We start from the raw sequence: 18,754 nt of genomic DNA on the forward strand, positions 1-18,754 counted from the left end.
ATCATGCCAGAACTTGATGCACCGCAATTCGGAGAATTTTCCAGTAGGAAGAGATCTAAGTGACCATTTAGTTCAGTCTCCTCATTTTATAGATAATCAAAGTCTTCTCCTTATTTGCTGTCAAATGACCTCTTCTTTTGATAATTTAATTTTAGTACTTACTAGTTCCTCACGCTCTACACAACCCAACTCTCACTCCCCAGTCTAGGTCGTGGGTGTGTGTCTACTGTAGAAGAGTAAACCTCTACATGGGGTGAGAGAAAGAAAGGAAAAGCACATCCCTCATCTGGGGAGGGATGTATCCAGAATAGGGGCAGGATTTTTTTTTAATATTTTGGCTTAATTATCTTTTTCTTTAAATTGAAGTATAGTTGATTTACAATGCTGTGTTAGTTTCCTGGTGTACAGCATACTGATTCATTTATATATATATATATATATGTGTGTGTGTGTGTATATATACACACACACACATATATATATATATATATTCCTTTTTATATTCTTTTTCATTACAGGTTATTACAAGCTACTGAATATAGTTCCCTGTGCTATATAGTAGGACCTTGTTATTTATCTATTTTATATATAAAGTTTATATCGGCTAATCCCAAATAACTAATTTAAATTGGGACAGGAATTTATGCTTAGCAAGAGTGTCGCTGTTAAAATGTTGCTAAGCAACAAAGCAGGGAAAGGGAGATGACTTATCTACTCCTGTATTAAATAGATGGAATATTAGGAGGCGAGAGGAGCCCTTGTGAGTCAGGTTGCAAGTCTGTAGTTCACCTGCAGGGTACTAAGGCCAGAGGCACCAATGTTTACATAATAAAGACTAGCAAAGGGAGGCTTTGCTGTTCTGCAGGATGATAAACTTCTCTATTCTACCACCATCTTTATCTACCACCTGGCATTTTAATGCAATTTAATGTAATGTACTATTACCTTCCTCTTCATCTCTACTTGGCATTTTAACGTAATGGAGAAATAAAAATATTCTAAAACTATTGCAAGATACCATACTGAGTGTTATTTGCTTCCAGAAAGGCCGGATGATAGGTCAGAGCAGAAAGAAAAGGAAGGAGTAAGGAAGAGAAGAGAAAGAGGAAATGTAAGAAAACTAAAACAGCATTTTAAGTTGTGAAACAATCCTTCCTTTGGTCCTAAGCCTCTAAGAAATGCAAAGAATTAATTGCGGAAAGACCTGGTGATAAAAGTCTTTCATATAACTCCGTAAGTGGCCAGGAAGCATAATTGAACTCGTTTATAATTGAATATCCTGCCATCGGGGTAGATTTAAAGAAGGGTAAACTTAGAGAGACATAACAATATTGAATGTTCCTTTGTCTTTTTCACATTTGTGATAAAACATTTGTTTTTTAGAGAGAGAACTCAGACCATGGTGGGGCTTTCTTTAGCAATGGGAATTGAATAGTGGGCAATTTGTGCTTGGGCATCTTAATTTAAATAATTATAGTATCTTAAAGAAAAGTGCATCTTAACTCCTTCAATGTTTTATTATATCTGACAAGTTCAGTAAAAGGGCACCTATCTACTGTTGTATTATGCGTCATACGTTATGCACACTCATTAAAAATAATGAGAACATATTTAAAAGTAATTGCCCAGAGAATCTTTGGGGACGGGGCCTGGGAAGAGGTAAGTGGCAACAGATTGTTATTTAAGTGTCTATCTCTGTTTTATCAGCTCTTAGGAGAAAAAAAAAAAAGTAACAATCTTAAGCTGATACCCTTTAATGATAAAGATCACACATTTTCTTGAAAAACAGGCAGATGAAACACGTTCAGACCTCTCAGTGTATGTTCAAAATGAAACGGACTCTTGCGGCAGTTTCACATGTGTGGTATTTACTTTGATAACAGCTGGAAAAGTAAACCGCAATCAATTAAGGCAGTACATTTTCTCCCCTTAATCTTTAAATACCCTTTACAAAACGAACGCATTTCCTTATCTTACACCAAATGTACCTTAACAAGTGTACTGATCACAGGCAGTGTGGTAATTAGGCAAATCAAGGTCACCCCCTGAGCTTGGTAACCACCTTCTTATCCAGCTGCTCCCTACCAACAGCTGGCATGAATTACTGGTAACATTTGGCTAACTGGATAATAAGAATATCGTCTGTGGTGGGTCACAGTCTTCCTTTCTCTGAGCTGTTTAAACATGTATTTTCAGAAGGCGCCTCTCGTTTCTAGCCTCCAGAAGCCTGATCGTGGCCGCAGTAGCCACTCATAAGACATATGTCTTGTGCCATGAGAGTCTGGCCAGGTCTCATAGCTCCTCATACTTCACTTTGCACTACTATATAATGAGGCTCCAGGCCTCTGCAATGTCATGAGAGCTTCTTTTCAGCATAGACCACTCCTCTTGCCACCACCTTCCAGTCTCCAACAAAACCAGCCTTGTGATAAAAGCCATTAAGTATTTTCACTCTGACACCTGGAAGCCATACAGCCAGGCAAAATGGCCAGCACTTCCTCCATCTGTTTGCATAACGCTGAACCAGAGCATTTATCATCATCTATTTTATCAAGACTAGATTTTGCTGACAAGGGTTCAGTAAAATTCTTTTAGGTATGAGCACTTCCTAGAGAGTAGCAAATGACTATTAATCCCTGTGCCTTGAGGGTTATCGAACGCATTTTAAAAACTGGCAGAGATGAAGGAGCTAGTCTCTTAGTACACAGCACAAGTGAGAAGTCGGATGCTTATTGGGGAGAGGGAAGTCTTCCTTTAAAAACATTTCTGATTTTGACAAACGATGTCAATGTTGGTAAGGGACAACATCTCCGTGCCTCACTTTCCCCATCTTTAAAATGAGACGAATGGGAACAGCTTAGCATACTTGCTTTGTGAGCGTCTCTGAGGCTCACTTTCTTAGGAGCTCTGCAAACTCTGAATCCAACACAGCAGAATGGGGATGGTAGAGTGTGGTCCCTGCATGGACCACTGGAGCATACCTTACCTGCAGCATTCCAAAGGGGAAGGGAAGGAGAAGTTAGGTATAACCTCGAACAAATACTAGTAATCCGATCTTCTAAGCATCCCTAAGAGCGCCTCCCTTTGGTATGCGTTTAAATCTCTAAGTTACAAGGTGGCACGCAACAAATTTGGAGCACAATCAAATTGAGTGTGAAAATTTTAAAGCACAATCGAGTTGGGCCTGAAAAAGTCAAGTACAATTGAGTTTGCCTAAATGAATCAGGTGTAATTGAGTTGAGTAACTGGATTGCACTCCGCACTGGCCCTTGGCCAAAAGGAGGGGCACATGGCCAAAGAGCCACAGCTCAACTGGGCTTGAAATTTTCACAGGATACATTTCACACAACAAGAAATTGTTTGCAGAAGAGAAAGGTGAAGTTGAAAATTGGGTTATTGAAGCTAGTCAGTTACATTCACTAACTTATCCCATAGGCCTTATACTCTTTGTAACTAAACCACGACTTTAATGGTTCTGAAATTTGAGGAAGCATCAGAACTATCTGGAGGGCTTGTTAAAACACTTCTTTGAGCCCCACCTCTAGAGTTTCTGATTTTTTAGGTCTGGAGGGAGCCTGAGAATTTGCATGTTTAACAAGTTCCCAGGTGATGCTACACTGTTGGTCTGAGACCACACTTGGAGAATCTATAAAATATAGCAATGCATTTTAGTTCCTGCATAATTATTTAAATTGGAAAACATAACTCTTGTACTTTGGTTTAGGTAGAAAAATCATCCTGAAATCATCCTTCAATTTCTGCTACTTATCCACAAATAACCACTATAATATTCATTCTTCCCTAAGTACCTTGCTTAATTAAGCATAGAATCATTTGAATCAAATAGCCAAAGGGAATAAAATAATATATCAGCTAAACGAGGTTCACGGAAGATTTCAAACTAATATTTTTGCATGATTCATGATGTTAAATAATTTGACATTTGAAGGTGTGAATTCTTCACTTAGGAAGAAGAGAATAAACCGGGAAGGGGTTGGGGCCACGTGTCATTTGCCTTAGCAAAGGCAGTCACAGGGACTGGTAAACATGGCAGCGTTGGAATATCGCATGCTCAGCAACTCTTAAGGGAGCCTCCACATGGGTGTGCATCATTTTCTTTTTTTTCCTTTTTCTCTCAGCAAAAGCCATGTTCCTGAGAGAAGATTAGCATGACAAACATGGCTAACTTTGGGACCTCAATCACACCAGGCAGGGGCGACTTGCTCGCTTGAAATATAGTTAATCCCCCTTGCAGAGGCTGGCGCTTAATAGCGGGCAAACTTGGCAGGTAGAAATTATAAATACATTTGAAATTTTCTCAGCTTGTTTTACCCACCAGGGGTGGCTGTGATTTTCTGGATAATTTAAAGATAAGGCAGCAGGTCAGAACATGAAACATTAAAGAGGTTAACAGTGAAATGGCAGAAGGTTTCTTTTCCCCCAGTAAATGGAAGAAGACATCCACATACATGTACATGGACACGCACACACATGGCACACACGAGGCTCAGTGCATCGTTCTCTGAAGCTCTTAAAGTAAAGGCACGGAGGAAATAGAAAACTCTCAGTTTTTCAGAATCTTTTCTAAATGGAAAGATAACTCATATGACACTTTGCACAGGAAAAAAAGAATTTCAGGTACCAGGGATGGAAAAGAATTTGCAGACCGTGTCTTTTACAGAACAGACCAAACAAACCACCAAATAAGTAGCATGGTTTTCGTTTCAAGTGCAGGTGCAGACACAGCAGTTTCACCTTCTGATTCTATTACTGACAGTAATCTCAAAGCCCCTTTTGCAAAAATGTTCCTTATGTGAACACCTCTTTAATAAACTCTCACTCAGTAAGGTGATGAGAACGTCAAAGGATCTTCCAGACTGGGATTCTGGAAAGATTACCTTTGAAGCACAGTTCTTTTGGTGAAGATATTAGAAAGAGCTAAATAGTTACAATGTTCTTACATCAATTCCTCTCATTTGATTTTCAACCCAGCTGGCCACAGATGGAAGGACGGCTGGCTAAATGTGCCATTACAATGGTGATACTAACTAGTCGCTCAGGAAGGAAGACACGGAGCAGCAAATGTAAGAATTCAGCACAGTTCTCTTCTGTGGCAAGTCAGGAGAAATGACCAGGAAATGGATGCTGAGGCCTTTGGAATGACAGAGGGTCACATCCGAGGGACCATCCTATATTGGGACTTCCTGGGGAACTGCTGACCACATGCTCCCTTGGCTGTGAGCCGTAAGGAGCTAATGATAACAAGGAAGTGAGGAAGATTTAACTGTCAGAAAACAGGCAGAGCGGCGCTGTGAAGAGGGTGCAGAGCTCGTGAAATAGCACAGTGTAACAAAAGGGAGAGGACAGCATCTCAGAACAGGAAACCAATAAACACAGTTTGTTTTCTTCAAAGGAGATAGAACAGGACAAAAGCAGGAAGTGCTGTCCTTCCTTCATCCTGCCAGATTTTCAATGGAAAGTCAAGTGTGAGCATCCATCACGATACGGGAGAAGAGACCCAAATGATACCACCTTCAATTTTTCGAAAGTAAAACACAAAGATGAATCACATTGCACACTCTTCCCCATCCCATGCTTTAAAACAGTCCAGTGCCACACTCTGAATAGTTCCCATGGAAAGAGTCCGTGCACACCAAACATGACCTCTCCTTAAACTTCCTGCATGGTTCTTGCTATTTAGGATTCAAGACAGGTATTTGGGCTGGAAAAATAATGTATTTCGTATTCCTCCAAAACTAAGACTCTAGGTCTACATTACTTTAGTGCTTGTAAGCCTCAAAGGTTCCTACTTTGCGTGGTTACAAAGAATATTCCACTTATTTGGATAGTTAGAAATAAAATATTTTTTAAAGACACTATTTGGCAGAAAATTCTTAGAGAATGGATACTAACTACAGGCCCTCCAGATTTTGTGTAAAATGAAAAATGATGAGAACAAACAATTTATTGTCACTCATAATCTCACAGTTGCATAATTTATTTAATGTGCTCCTTGGTGGGCTTGGCCTATGATGTCACTTTCTGGGATAGAAATCCAATTTTACTAAATTATATTTAATGAGAGTGAAATAATACATACAGGCTGCCTGGCTTGAAAATTTATTTGTAATTCAGTACTTTGCATACCAGAACACATTTTAAAATAATGGAAAAGAAGACAATTAATGTTCAAAATAGTGTTTAGTCCCAGGTAAGCCTGCAGAAATCTATTTATCCCATAATATCAATAAAATATAGTACTGTGTTTCTAATACTACAGAAGTGGTAATGTTCTAGAAGAAATAACTACAGCTAACGTGTATTGAAGACTTACAACTGATCAGAAGCAACACTAAGAGCTTTGCAATCTAATGACATCCTCATTAGAGATTATCGTCTTTTAATCCTCACCGCAATCTAATGATACAGATGAGGAGACTGAGCCCCAGAATGATTGTGTGACCTGCTCTGGATCACACAGTAGGTGGTGAGGACAGAAGCTGAGCTCCAGAGATGATACTAAGTGTTAGGAAAGCTGGGCATCTAGTTCCTGCTCACTGTGCATCCACAGGCAGGTTACTCAACAGCCCTGAGCCTCTGTTTTCTCAACTGCAAAAGTGGAGTTGGACTCACTGATTCTTTCAGGTCCCTTTAGTCCCCAAATTCTCTTATTCCATTCACTAACTTCTAGATGTAATTGTTTTTGATTGAAAATGCATTCAGAGTTTCAAACTGGAGTAAGACCAGCATTCCCCTCCCTCTTACCAGGGGTGGGATGGGGGTGGGTGGGAGTGGAGAGCTTGTAGGAAGAAGTAATTAGCTGCGCAGTTGGAAATTCTAGAGGACATATGGAAAACGGGTATAAGTAACTATTAGATGGGGAATGAGGGACTCCTGAGGGTTTGAGTTCCTAGCTGCAGCTCTGTCCTTGGGTTCTTTTGCATGCCTGGGGGCTGCCTGGAGTATTTCTCTTTCTATGCAGGGTTTTATTCCTCCCAGAACCACAGATCAACAGAATACACCAAAACTTCTTTCCTAGTTCTCCTGTCCCTGGGACAAGTACACAGTCCTCCCGAGGTCTTCTAAGAGTTTTTATCACCGGCAAATAATTAAACATGAAGTGTAAGGGCTTCCTGCTATCCATCCATGGTGTTCCCTTTTGTATTGTTTCTTATCGCTTTGACCCTTGCAGAGAAAGACCACGGTCTTCGGATAAATAAGATTGAAGGAAAGAATCTATCTGAATTTAGAGGAAAAAAATCTAGACTTCAAGTTTTGACAGCATTCTCTTTAGGAAGAGTAAGGAGCTTCAGTGAGGAGATGAGGCAGAAATTCAAGATTCTGCTTTCCAAAGTGGCTGGGGATGGAAGAATTAAGTAGAGGAAAGGAGGAAGAGAGTGTATCTTCCTTTCCCTATTTTACCACAGGTCTTCTCAAAGCATACAACAGGGCAAGAGGAAAATGGCTACGATGATGGGAACGAGGAGGAGGAATCAAAAGGAAACTCTATGCTACAGAAACACGGAGGGAAGGAGCCTGTATATTCTCTATATGGGAGAGGTTGTTATATATATTCTATGTGTACAATATAGAATATTCCATATATAATACAAATATATAGAATATATAGACCTCTTACATATAAAACATGAAGAATATATAGACCTCTCTTACATATAAAATATACAATGCCACGGCAGAGTTGTGTATTCCATATGTAAGAGAGAGGCCTGCCCCTCTCTCTCTCCCTCTCTCTCTCTCTCTCTCTCTCTCTATATATATATATATATAAGAGAGGTGATTCAGGAAAGCTCTATATTCAAACATGAATATAAACACATGTAACAAAGGCGGAATCTTAGAGGTTATCTAGTCTTATCACTTTATCAATGGGAGAACTGTTTCCAGAGCTTCTCTGGCAGGTGGCGAGGCAGATTCTGTTTCAGTATGCTAACTAGCCTATTTCCTTCTTGGACAGCTCCGACAGTTAGAAAGTTCTTGTAACATCATCACTTCCAAGTATTTGTTTTGGTACAGGCTCACATAGGGCAGGAAATTAGTCTTAATTATTTTTGTATCCCCAGAACCTCCGACTTAGTGCACAACACATGTTCAGTAACTTGTTCCTTGAATTAATACATAAACAAATTAATGGATATAAATTATTTGAAGAAACAGATTAAAATGTACTTTTTAATCCATACAATAACTCTTTATGTATTTGATAGCAATTATCACGTGTCCTAAACTTTCTCTTTTTCAAGTCAACTACACTAAATGTTATCAACTAACTTGTCACTGTTCTGATGCTCTAACTCTGGGAACGTATCATATTACCCGTATGTGCCTTTGTCATTTCTTACAAAGATTCAAAGGAAATAAAAAACAAACGGTAATTAAAAGTCCTCTTATCACATCTGTTCCTCCATGATTGACCATTAAAATCCTCTGGATCTCCCCAAAGCCTTTTTAAGAAATATTTCAATAATAAAATGATATGTTCACTGTTAAAAAATGAAAAAATGAAAACCTGTCATAATTCCAACAACTTGAGTGCATCTCCTTCCAGCAATTTTTTAGATTTTAATGTAATTTGATAATACTGTATATATCATTTTATACCCAACTTTTTACTAACAATATACTATGAACCTTCTCTCATTATTAATTCCTCACAGAGGCCATTTTAAGTAGTTACTATATTTCATTGGAAAGTTATCCAGTTATTTATTTAACCAATACCTTCTGGTTGTACAGTGCCCAATATATCACTACAATAAATAGGACTTTAGAAAAAAAAATCAATGGGACAAGAAATTTTTCCACATCTTTGATAATCAGTTTAGGACAAATTATGCAAAATGTAGCTACTAGGTCAAATGGTATACATTTTTAATAAGACTTTAGAGATTCTCTTTCTTGAGATGCCTTTCCCAGCCTTCAAGACTAGGTTAAATTCCCTTGCTATGTATTACTATAGCACTCTATCACCGTTTTAAATAGTTGGTTACATTTTAATTTCCCTTTAGACTGCAAACTTCACTAAGGTAGAACTATGAACACTTCTGCTGGTTGTGTTTTGCATAGGGCTTAACCCACAGCACATACTCAGTGTGTATTTTATTTAGCTGAATATTGTTAAATTGCTTCCTTCAAAGGTGCTTGAATTTGTACACCTGAAGCACTGTTTGCAAATAACCATCTCACTGCATCAACATTCTAAAACAGGGATGCCCCAAATGGGGCAGAACACTCTCAGTGTGATTCAGTTTTTGCTAGAAATGGAGCCTATGACTTAGAACTCATTTCTCAGCTATTCTGAAGTCACTGAGTTATGAAGTTTCGTACCGGAACGTCAGTAAGACTGTGATCGGAACATACCAGCTCTCGGGGCAGAAAAGTTCCTTCTTGGCGGGCGATGACCAGCGAGGCGGTCTCTCCCTGCTTGGTGCTCCTCAGCATGGCCACGAGCTCTTCCTGAGTCCGTCCAGTGACATCTCTGCCATTCACCTAATGCATGCAATCATATGAGTGGCCACAGTTAACAACACTTGCCACCTCCTTCCACCCTGGATGGCTTGTGAAAGCAAGCAGCAAATGGGCTCCCATGATCAGTGAAGCTCTGGCAAGATGAAAACTGAATACATGAGCCCAAACCAACCTTGTTTATAACACCAGCAATATACTAACCATCGCTACTATGGTGCTGGGCAACCTCAGACATTCAGTAACGAGCATCAGCAGTTTTTCCTAAGACATCATATTGCTATGAAGGGGAACTCGGACTGACAGATACCAGAGAATGTTTCCTTAAGTAGGAGGGAAACAGATTTCAGATGCTTAACTGGTATCATTGTCTGCCTAATACAAAAAGCAGAAATGGACTGTTACCACATGGCAAATTCCTGCAGAAATAAGAGTATTCATTATAATTCAACAGTGTTCTCCATGTTAGAAAATTATAGTCCACAAGTCACTACAGATTATTGGAGATTCTAATTTGGGGCTACATTAGTCATTTGGTGCATTTTCTTTCTGATCTAGAACTACATAAAAAGCTATATAGTGTTGCTTCCACTCCATGAGAAAGTTAAATGGAACCAACCAGATTCAATGAAAATGATTTCCTGAATGATAAATTTGACAATATTTATTTAGCCAAGAAGATGATACTATCAAACAAAAATAAATGGAAACAAAACAAAACAAAATAAAACAAAACAAAACTCTTGCTTTAGGTATCCCAAATACTTCTCTACAGGCACAGATCAACCCGAGACAGGTTGGTCCACCCTTGGAAGAGTTTAAAGAAACTGTGACCAGGGTTTGGGTGTGACTTTCAAATTCTTGGCCTTAAATGAATATATGATGAACTCTTGGAGTTGACCCAAATTCCCCAGGGACCCTAAGAGGCAGATGTAAGAAAGGAGATATGGAAAACTTTGCAATGCTATTTGGGCCTGTATCACTGTTCTTATTGGAGACTTACAAACAGGCTATCCATTAACTAGCTTTCTGATTAAAGTCCTTATCTTGTCTGCAAGTACAGTTTTCAATATATTGTGTTCAAAATTGACTATATGTTTATGTACTTAAACACCAAGACGTATTTTACTGAAGATATTCATTCTGATTCTTACCTCTAAGATTCTGTCCCCGGATTGCAGGCGGCCATCTTTTATTGCTGCGCCCTTTGGTAAGATGTTTTTTACAAAAATGGGACCAGGACCATGTATGGAAGAATCTCTGGTAACCACAGTGAAACCAAGTCCTTCAGGGCCTAGTGTATAAGGCCAGGAAAATACACAATCACCGTAAGCAGCAGTTAATATTATATTCCATCTTACAGCAAAATCTACCTAATTTAGACTAATGCACGAGAAGTGAAATATTGGCATTCCAGAAATTATTTTAAATATGCTTCAGTTTTTCCTGTTTCAAATACAGATTCAGTTCCTCATAGGCCATGATGGTATCGCAGTGAATTTAGGGCCAATCTAGATGTGTTACTACTTTCATTTATGAAGGTCTTGGAAGAAACGCCACATGTTATCCGTTTACCCAGGAGATCGATTTCTCAGTAAACCAACACCTGACTTCACACCCTCCAGAGAAGCAAATGCCGTCTGACGTGGCAGGCTTTCCATCAGCTGCCAACCCGGCGCTCCTTGTGTACCCGTGTCACCCTTCCTTATTCGGTGCATTCCACTGTCCCATCACTCACTCTGGCTGCTCCTGTCTCATTCTACATCTCCATCTCTCTTCAAGTGTATTTTTTTTTTAACCTCTATCTAAAAGTATGGTTAGATTTCTCCACCTTAGCGCATCCTTACTTCAACCCTACTGCTCCTTCAATCTCCCATCACCAATGACCCCCCCGTAATCCGACTGCCCCTTCCATCTCCCATCACCAATGACCTCCCCATAACCACATCCAATAATTTTTCCTATTCTAATCTTCCCCCTCTAGCTTTGACACTTCTCACCAACCATTTTCTTGAAATTAACCACCCCTCTTGTTTTTCATATCTTCAGTTTCTGATTATTTTCCTGCCTCTCTGTTTACATCATATTTGTTGCTGTTTCTCTTACCTACTATTCTCCTATGTAAACACAAATGATCCCCAAGGACCAATCCTCGAACAATCTGTCTCTAGGCTTTGGCCAGCTCCTGGCTGTAACTACCATCTCCCTGTGGATGACACCTAAGTCTCTTGAATTGGCACTAATTTCTTTGGTGTCAACTTCCTGGATATCACCAAGCATATACTTTCACCAGCATTTTATACTTCACTCTGAACCTCCATCTCCAACTCAGATCCAGGCTTTTTCTACTTAAAATCCTAATTTTTCTAGTAATGGCATCTCCATTGTACAGGCCACCCTGGCTGAAAACCTCAGCAGTAGCTTTAATTCCTCTCTCTTCCCTCCCACATCCAGTCAGCTATTTAGGCATACATATTACATTCAGACAGATTCAGGGCACCCTTCACTGATCCCTTGTTGTTCACCTTCTTCTTTAGTGTATCTTTGTGCTGTCAGATTTATCTTCCCAAAACATAGCTGTTATGTAATAGTCTTTATTCTTGCATTCAAGGCTTTCTGATGAATTTTTAAGGTCACATTTTTTGTCTGGTTTATCTATCCTCAAACCACTTAACCTCACGCCTTATACATAGCTGCATAATTTGTATGAAAAGCACAATGGATACATTTCTATAAAAAAAATCTAATTGCTAAGCACACAGGAGTACTTTTGCCTCCTAGTCAGTACATTTTCTTCCCAGTACAGAATTCTTATGGGGGGACACAATTTTGACCAGAGGACTTTTCAGAATAATCTCTCTTAGTTAAAGGTACATGCTATTTGCTTTAGATGTATGTTACTACGTATTCTAAAACTACCTTGTGATCACTAAATTTTCTATTAATTTAGACAAGAATCCATGAAACCTTGGATTCTTTAAATTAGAGTCTTGAAAAATCACACCGGATTGCAGAAGGTTGCACTGGGAGAAGCGATCATCAAGAGACATTACAAAATAAACAAAAGCACGGAAGTACGTGAATGCTTATGTGTGTATGTGCAGTACTGCATAAATATGTATGAACATGCATGATCTAGTCTTATCGATCTGGGCTTGAAATGAAAAGTTGAAAACAGTGAAGAAAGAAAAGGTTATACATGCATTTGAAATTATGTATATTTGAAAAATTGTTTGCAATGTTAAACTAGTGAAATTAATAATTACCACATATTTGCTGAGGAATAACTTTTTGCTAATACAGAAGTATCTTAGAGAACCAGAAATAATAAATTGGCTTTTTGGACTTGGACTAAAGAATTCTTCAAACATCACTCATCTTGCTTGAAACAGGGACAACTGAATTTTAGTGCCTATTTAGTATTAAGTTGTGACACAATATGGCTGTTTCTATCAAGTTTGAAATAGTTCTTTCTACTTCCCAGTATGTCTTCCTAATTTTCTTGTTTCAAATAACCCACTCTCCAGAAAAAAAAAAAAAAAGAGTAAGAAAGTACTACAATTTCCAGAAATTTGGTACCAAAGTATACACTTAAATCTATTCTTTGATTCAATTAAATGAAGGGAGAATTAACAAAATTAGCCTTAATGCATTTCTCTTAACCAGTGTGACATGTTACAATAATAGAATGCGATTAGGCATAATTTAATAATTACCTTTCTTTAGGTCAATCTTAATTTTCTTTGCATTTTTCTTGCTGCCGAACCCCATGAGAGGGGAGAGTGAGGGAGAGGGGGGCTTTCTACTTAGTCTTGGTAGTGGGGGGCTCTTGCTTTGTTGCAGGGAAGCCGATGTATCTTCCTCAGGACCGCTTGTTCCTGCGAGATTTACTGTCTTTATTCCCGATTTTCCATGGACAGGAGGCGGCACCTTTGTTCTCAAAACGACATCGTTGTTACCAAAAATGTTAAGAGGTCCAATGACAGATTTTTCATACTGCTCACGGTTTTGAGGTGGAAGCACATGCAGGAGCACCCTTGGGGATTTCATCGCCTGACGGAAGACATCTTGAGCCCTTGAAAGACAGTGAATGGATAATGATGCCGCCTTCAAGCATGCCGTCTAAAGCACCCCAGCATCGTGGCTGGGGAAGCAGCACAGCAGCATAAGCAGAGAGGATGCTCACCACTATTACTAGCAGCAAGACTTCTCTAATTAAGTACTAGGTACCGCTTACCACCCGCCCATTAGGTGCCACCACACTGGGCTACAAGTGCATTAGCAACGTGCATGATTCTCTCATTTAATCTTATTTAACAACCATGTTAGGTAAGTATAATTCATTCTCATTTTGGAAAATGAAAAAATTGAGACTCAAAGAGCTTGAGTAAGTTACCCAACAACCCACAGCTTTCAAGCATTTCTAAATCTGAAAATCAACCCAGATGTGTTTACCAAAGTAAATATAAAAGCAAGCTTTAACTTTAAGATGGAAAAAAAAAATCATTTCATACTCTTGATCAGATTATCAATTAGTTTCCTTTTAGGACTTTATTCTAAAGCACAGGTCTTTTCTAACATGGGCTGTGTTCTAGAAGTTTAATATTGACACAATGCTCCTCATGGAGACATGTGGGAGGTGTGTTGATTGTGTCAAGCATCATAGTGGATTGTCAATCCAATATGCACCACCCCACCCCATATTCTACTAAAGAGTACTTATACTTTTTTACTGTTTCGTCCTAGCACTTTATGTTTTCCTTCAAATTCCTTGCTACTTTTTCTCTCCTTCTTCCTTACGCCTCCTTAAGCCTTAGGACTAGAGAAAACTAGGCAAGATAGGGCAGCCTATCTCGCCAATGGGATGTAAGTGAGGGGGTTAGAGGGAAGCTGGCTCGTCTGGGAAGCAGTAATTTTTGTTCTACTGTTCCTCCTTCCTATTTCTTGAAATTCAGAAGTGATGGAGGGCAACCCAGCAGCCATCTTGTGACCATGACACAACTTAAAGATAGCAGCCACATAATTAATACAGCGAAGCAGAAAAACAGAAGAGGCCTGACTCGCTGCTGATGGTGGACCTGCCATACCAACTCTGGACTGCCATCTCCACACTTACTTGTCCTTAGAAAGAATAAATGTTGTTGAAGCTACCTTTATTTCAGGCAGAGCAGCCACACCAAATAATATTCAATCTCAATTCCAACAGCTCTCTGAGCTCCCCGTCACCTTACTGAAGAGTTTACATTGTTAGGGGAGGAGGGAGAAGACGTCACACAGACAGCCCAACTCCTCTGCTCAGTTCCTTGACCAGGAGTCAATTTCTACTCCATACTGAATTTTTATGAGCCTCAACTTCTACCTGTAAAATATCAGGGTAACCATGTCTGCCCTGCACTCCTATTAAGTCCTTGTAAAAAAGCACAGTGTTATATAAAGATAATATCATAACTGATAACAATGATAATTTTGCCAATTATTATTTTCACTAACAGACTCTTAAGGTTTCATTTTCTTCCACATGTATGCAGCTAGTGCCCAATGCCCCTCCACCCACAGGCACTCAATCACTCACCCCCCGCCCCCCCAACACAACACACAATATTGGAGACTAATGGCCACAGAGACGATATATTAAGAGTTGTTTCAAGCAGACACAAGAGAGGCTGGCGGTCATTACTAAAGAGTATTCATCTTTATCCCCTTGTTCCGCTGCAATGCCAATCTACATTTAAAAAAAGCATATATATGCCAACTGCTGCAGACTCTAATTCTTAGGTATAAGAACCTATTCCTGTAACATTTTCACATGCAGAGAAATGATTTCTTGAAGGAGAGTATTTTAATTTTTTCCCTTTGTTTCTACTATTCAGTGAGTCTTCACAGACATCTCTCACAGATATTTAGCTTAAGGAAGACGGCTGACACCAAGGAAGTTAATTAATAAGCTGAACTAACAGTCTGTGAAAAGAGTCATTAAATACCAGTCTAACTGACCCGTATCCCAAGAAAAACAAGCCCATCTCTTGGTGCCCCAGAAAGACAACCAGGCAGAAGGCTTGCTCTGTCTGCGGTCTGCCATTCTCGGGCTGTCAGGGACATGTGCAGGCCACCTTTGAGGATGCTCAATCATAGGATGCATGTGAAAATGGATGTTTTGGGGTCAAAGGGAATTGACCACAAGTTCTACCCTACATTTTTATCATCATGAGCTCAGTAATGATTATAAGCATTCCAGGAATCACAAAGTAAATAAAATAAGGAAAAATGCTTACTGAGCAAAGGTTTTGTCTACGAGGTCCACGTTGTTGATTTTTACAATACATTCATTTTCGTGAAACAGCCCCTCCCGCTTGGACCTGCTGTTTTCTTCGATGCCAGCGGATGAAGAGCCCAAGAATCCTACATGCAAAATTCAGGTCAAAACAGAATTAGTGAATCATAATACGTGACTTGATTCTCCACTTGCAACTGTTCAGAAATAAGTGTTGATTTCTACTTCTGAAAGAAATTATGTTTTATATTCTGGCTACTGTTTGTTATTTAAATCCTTAGTTAAAAAGAAACAAAAAACAAAAAACAAATCAAAAAATCACACATACACATATGAGTCACTAAAAAGAAGAAGCTCTTCAAGACAAATAGACCCAAACACCATCCCAGAGCACACTGAGCTACAGTTCTATTTCCCATGCTTGTAGAAAGCTTAGAAAAAGCTAGTGGAGTTCACTGGCGCTCAGGACACGGGGGACTCGTGGTTTGGAGAGGGCATCACACAAGGGCCGACTGTGTAATAGTTAAGTCTGAGGTGCCAAGGGAGCAACACGATGTTTGATAATGGGAGAGGGTTAGGTATACATGATAATGTTTTGCAGTCTTCCTGCCCAGATCAATAGTCTGCGTTTTAAGAAGTAAACATCTAGCACAGATCGTATCACTCAGTTTAGAAGGAAATTCAGTCCCATTTGTTAGTGCCACTGAATCAAGTGTGTATAGAGGGTTTTTTCAATGTGCCCCAGATGGAGGAGTATGAGGCAAGCCTGTGGGACCAGGACAACGGTCAGCATAGGCTTCGAGTATAGTAAAAATTGTAAAAAAAAATAATAATAATAATAATAATAATAAAATAAAATAAACACACAAACAAACAAACAAAAAACCCTGGAGATATCAATAAGCCTAGAGTGTTCATTGGAGGTTTTGGGAGGAAGGTGGGATGTAAACTAGAACAGAAGAATGAGCTGGATTTGGACAGAAGGAGAGAAAATACACAGGGAGGCGCGAAAACCCGGCGGGTTCATGTAAGGAGCAGGGCTGGAGCTCACACTGGCTGGGGAGGCCAGTGCCACAAGCAGGGGCCTGGAATACCAGCTGATGGACTTGACTGATGAGGCTGGAGTGGTATCCGTGCCACTCGCTGCTTCTGAGCGAGGCAGTGACAGTGTGAAGACAGGGCTTTGGGAAGAGTCGTCTGAAATTTTAACCAGAAAGTGTCTGGGTTCTGAGAAGATACCTGCAGGTTCTTGGTGCTTCATGGCTGTGGCTTAGAGTCAAGAGGGGAGGGGGCTGGAGAAAAAGAAAAGGTGAAAGAAAACTACAGCAATACAAATAAAGAATTAAAGTGTGTGTGTGTGTGTGTGTATAGTTTCGTGTGCCTGTTACATACTGGTAGTATCTGAACTAAAACCTAGAAGAAATCAAACTCGTGTATATTTTAGCCATTTCTCACTTGCGGGATTTCCCTGTTCTTTGTGGCATGTCAGGGTCCCACTGTCTCAGAAGACAGACAGACAGATACATCCTCCAAGAGGAGTCTGCTGGATGTGGAGAAGCTGCCTGCGCCCCTTCCCTCGCCCTCGTTTCCCTACTTTGTCATCCTCTTTCCCACAGGGGCCTTAGGAGCTATGACACAGTCCCCTTGCACTAAGTCCCAAATCCAAATAAAACATGAGCACATTTGATGCGTGAATACTAGGATCAGCCATGGAAGAAGGGCAGTCTCTGATGAAGGTGGAGGAGAAAACTGTCTTCCTGTTTGGAGGTGCCACAGAGTGGGGCTTCTGCCTCCAGGGCCTCAGTGAATCTAAAGAGCCCAGGTCACCTCAAGATGGCTGGAGGAGAGTCACACGCAGGGCCACTTAGATCTCCACTTCAGAAAAGTGAAATGGACACCGTCCGCTGATGAAGGAGAGAGGAGTGAACGGTCACGCCACCTACTGTAGGGAAGGCTCCGGGTCGGAGGGCGAGCGTGCGGTGATGCTTCGTTTCCTAGTTCTAGTAGGTTAGTAAGTTAATCATATTTTGTGTGGAAGAGAAAGCTACTATTTTCAGATAAAGGATCTGAGATTTATATTGGTATTTTTAAGCAATTAATCCCAGCTTAATCTCGTAACATAATATTAAAAATTGAGCTACCTGACGTGTCAAAAAGAGGAAAAACGAATACAACAACACAGCGTTTCTCTCCTAAATTAAACAACTCTCTAATAGTTCACATTTTTGGATTTTTGTTATGGTGGATTCACAACAACATGATCCATTAGGAAGCTCACATGTGGTTATAAACTAGTTTATGTAAGCGATATTTTTTTAACAAGCATTCAAGTCTTCCTTTAATTTAATTCAGTACATCATCAGTCATGTAATGTTACTCCCTAGGATTTAATTTCACATTTTGGGAGATGAATTAATTCTTTCAGGCCACTGGGTTGCAATTTAGCTGGCATATTACAGCTGGAGTATGCTATGTGAACCTCACTGATCTAAATAACCTAACTTTCCATGAAAAATTTATTGACAGAATAAGCCCAACTATAAAACCCATGTGTCAGAGGTAATTTTGGTAAAATGTAAAACTGACTGATTTTATTAGTTCGGTCCCTGGCAACAAATCCCTCCTGCCTTCTTTAGTCTAAGGAAGGGATGGATTCCCTCCAATTTGATTTCATCCCCCAGCATGGAAAGTCTCAGAAAAGAGTTCCTCTTTACCTTCTTTGTCTCAACTGAGAGGGCTATGGGAGCTGTCTTGTTTGGGACCAAGACCCTCAGGATTTAAGAATTAATGCCATCGAGGAGTTGTAGGCTGAGACGAACCAGTTCATTTGCATTAATAAGCAGTGATAATGGAGGCTGAAGTCCACAGCCCTGTGATTAAGAGGGGTAACGATTGCTTCTTGCTCTTCTAATACTCATTTAGTCACAAACCTACCCTCTGCTTGCTATCTCCTCTCTTCCCACTGTTATCACCGGAGTGTTAACACTGTATCACTTC

General features: G+C 39.8%; 1 protein-coding gene across 1 annotated transcript in view; it reads right to left on the minus strand.

Annotated features, from left to right (window-relative positions):
- The window catches only part of PARD3B (par-3 family cell polarity regulator beta), a 923,861-nt gene that overhangs the window by 421,623 nt on the left and 483,484 nt on the right, over window positions 1–18,754 (minus strand). Inside the window, 5 exon segments of the mRNA XM_032480017.1 lie at window positions 9,382–9,510; window positions 10,641–10,780; window positions 13,203–13,561; window positions 15,759–15,862; window positions 15,864–15,885. Coding sequence (XP_032335908.1) covers window positions 9,382–9,510; window positions 10,641–10,780; window positions 13,203–13,561; window positions 15,759–15,862; window positions 15,864–15,885 — 754 coding nt within the window.

The sequence above is a fragment of the Camelus ferus genome, chromosome 5, assembly GCF_009834535.1.
Source record: "Camelus ferus isolate YT-003-E chromosome 5, BCGSAC_Cfer_1.0, whole genome shotgun sequence".
NCBI classification, from domain to species: domain Eukaryota; kingdom Metazoa; phylum Chordata; class Mammalia; order Artiodactyla; family Camelidae; genus Camelus; species Camelus ferus.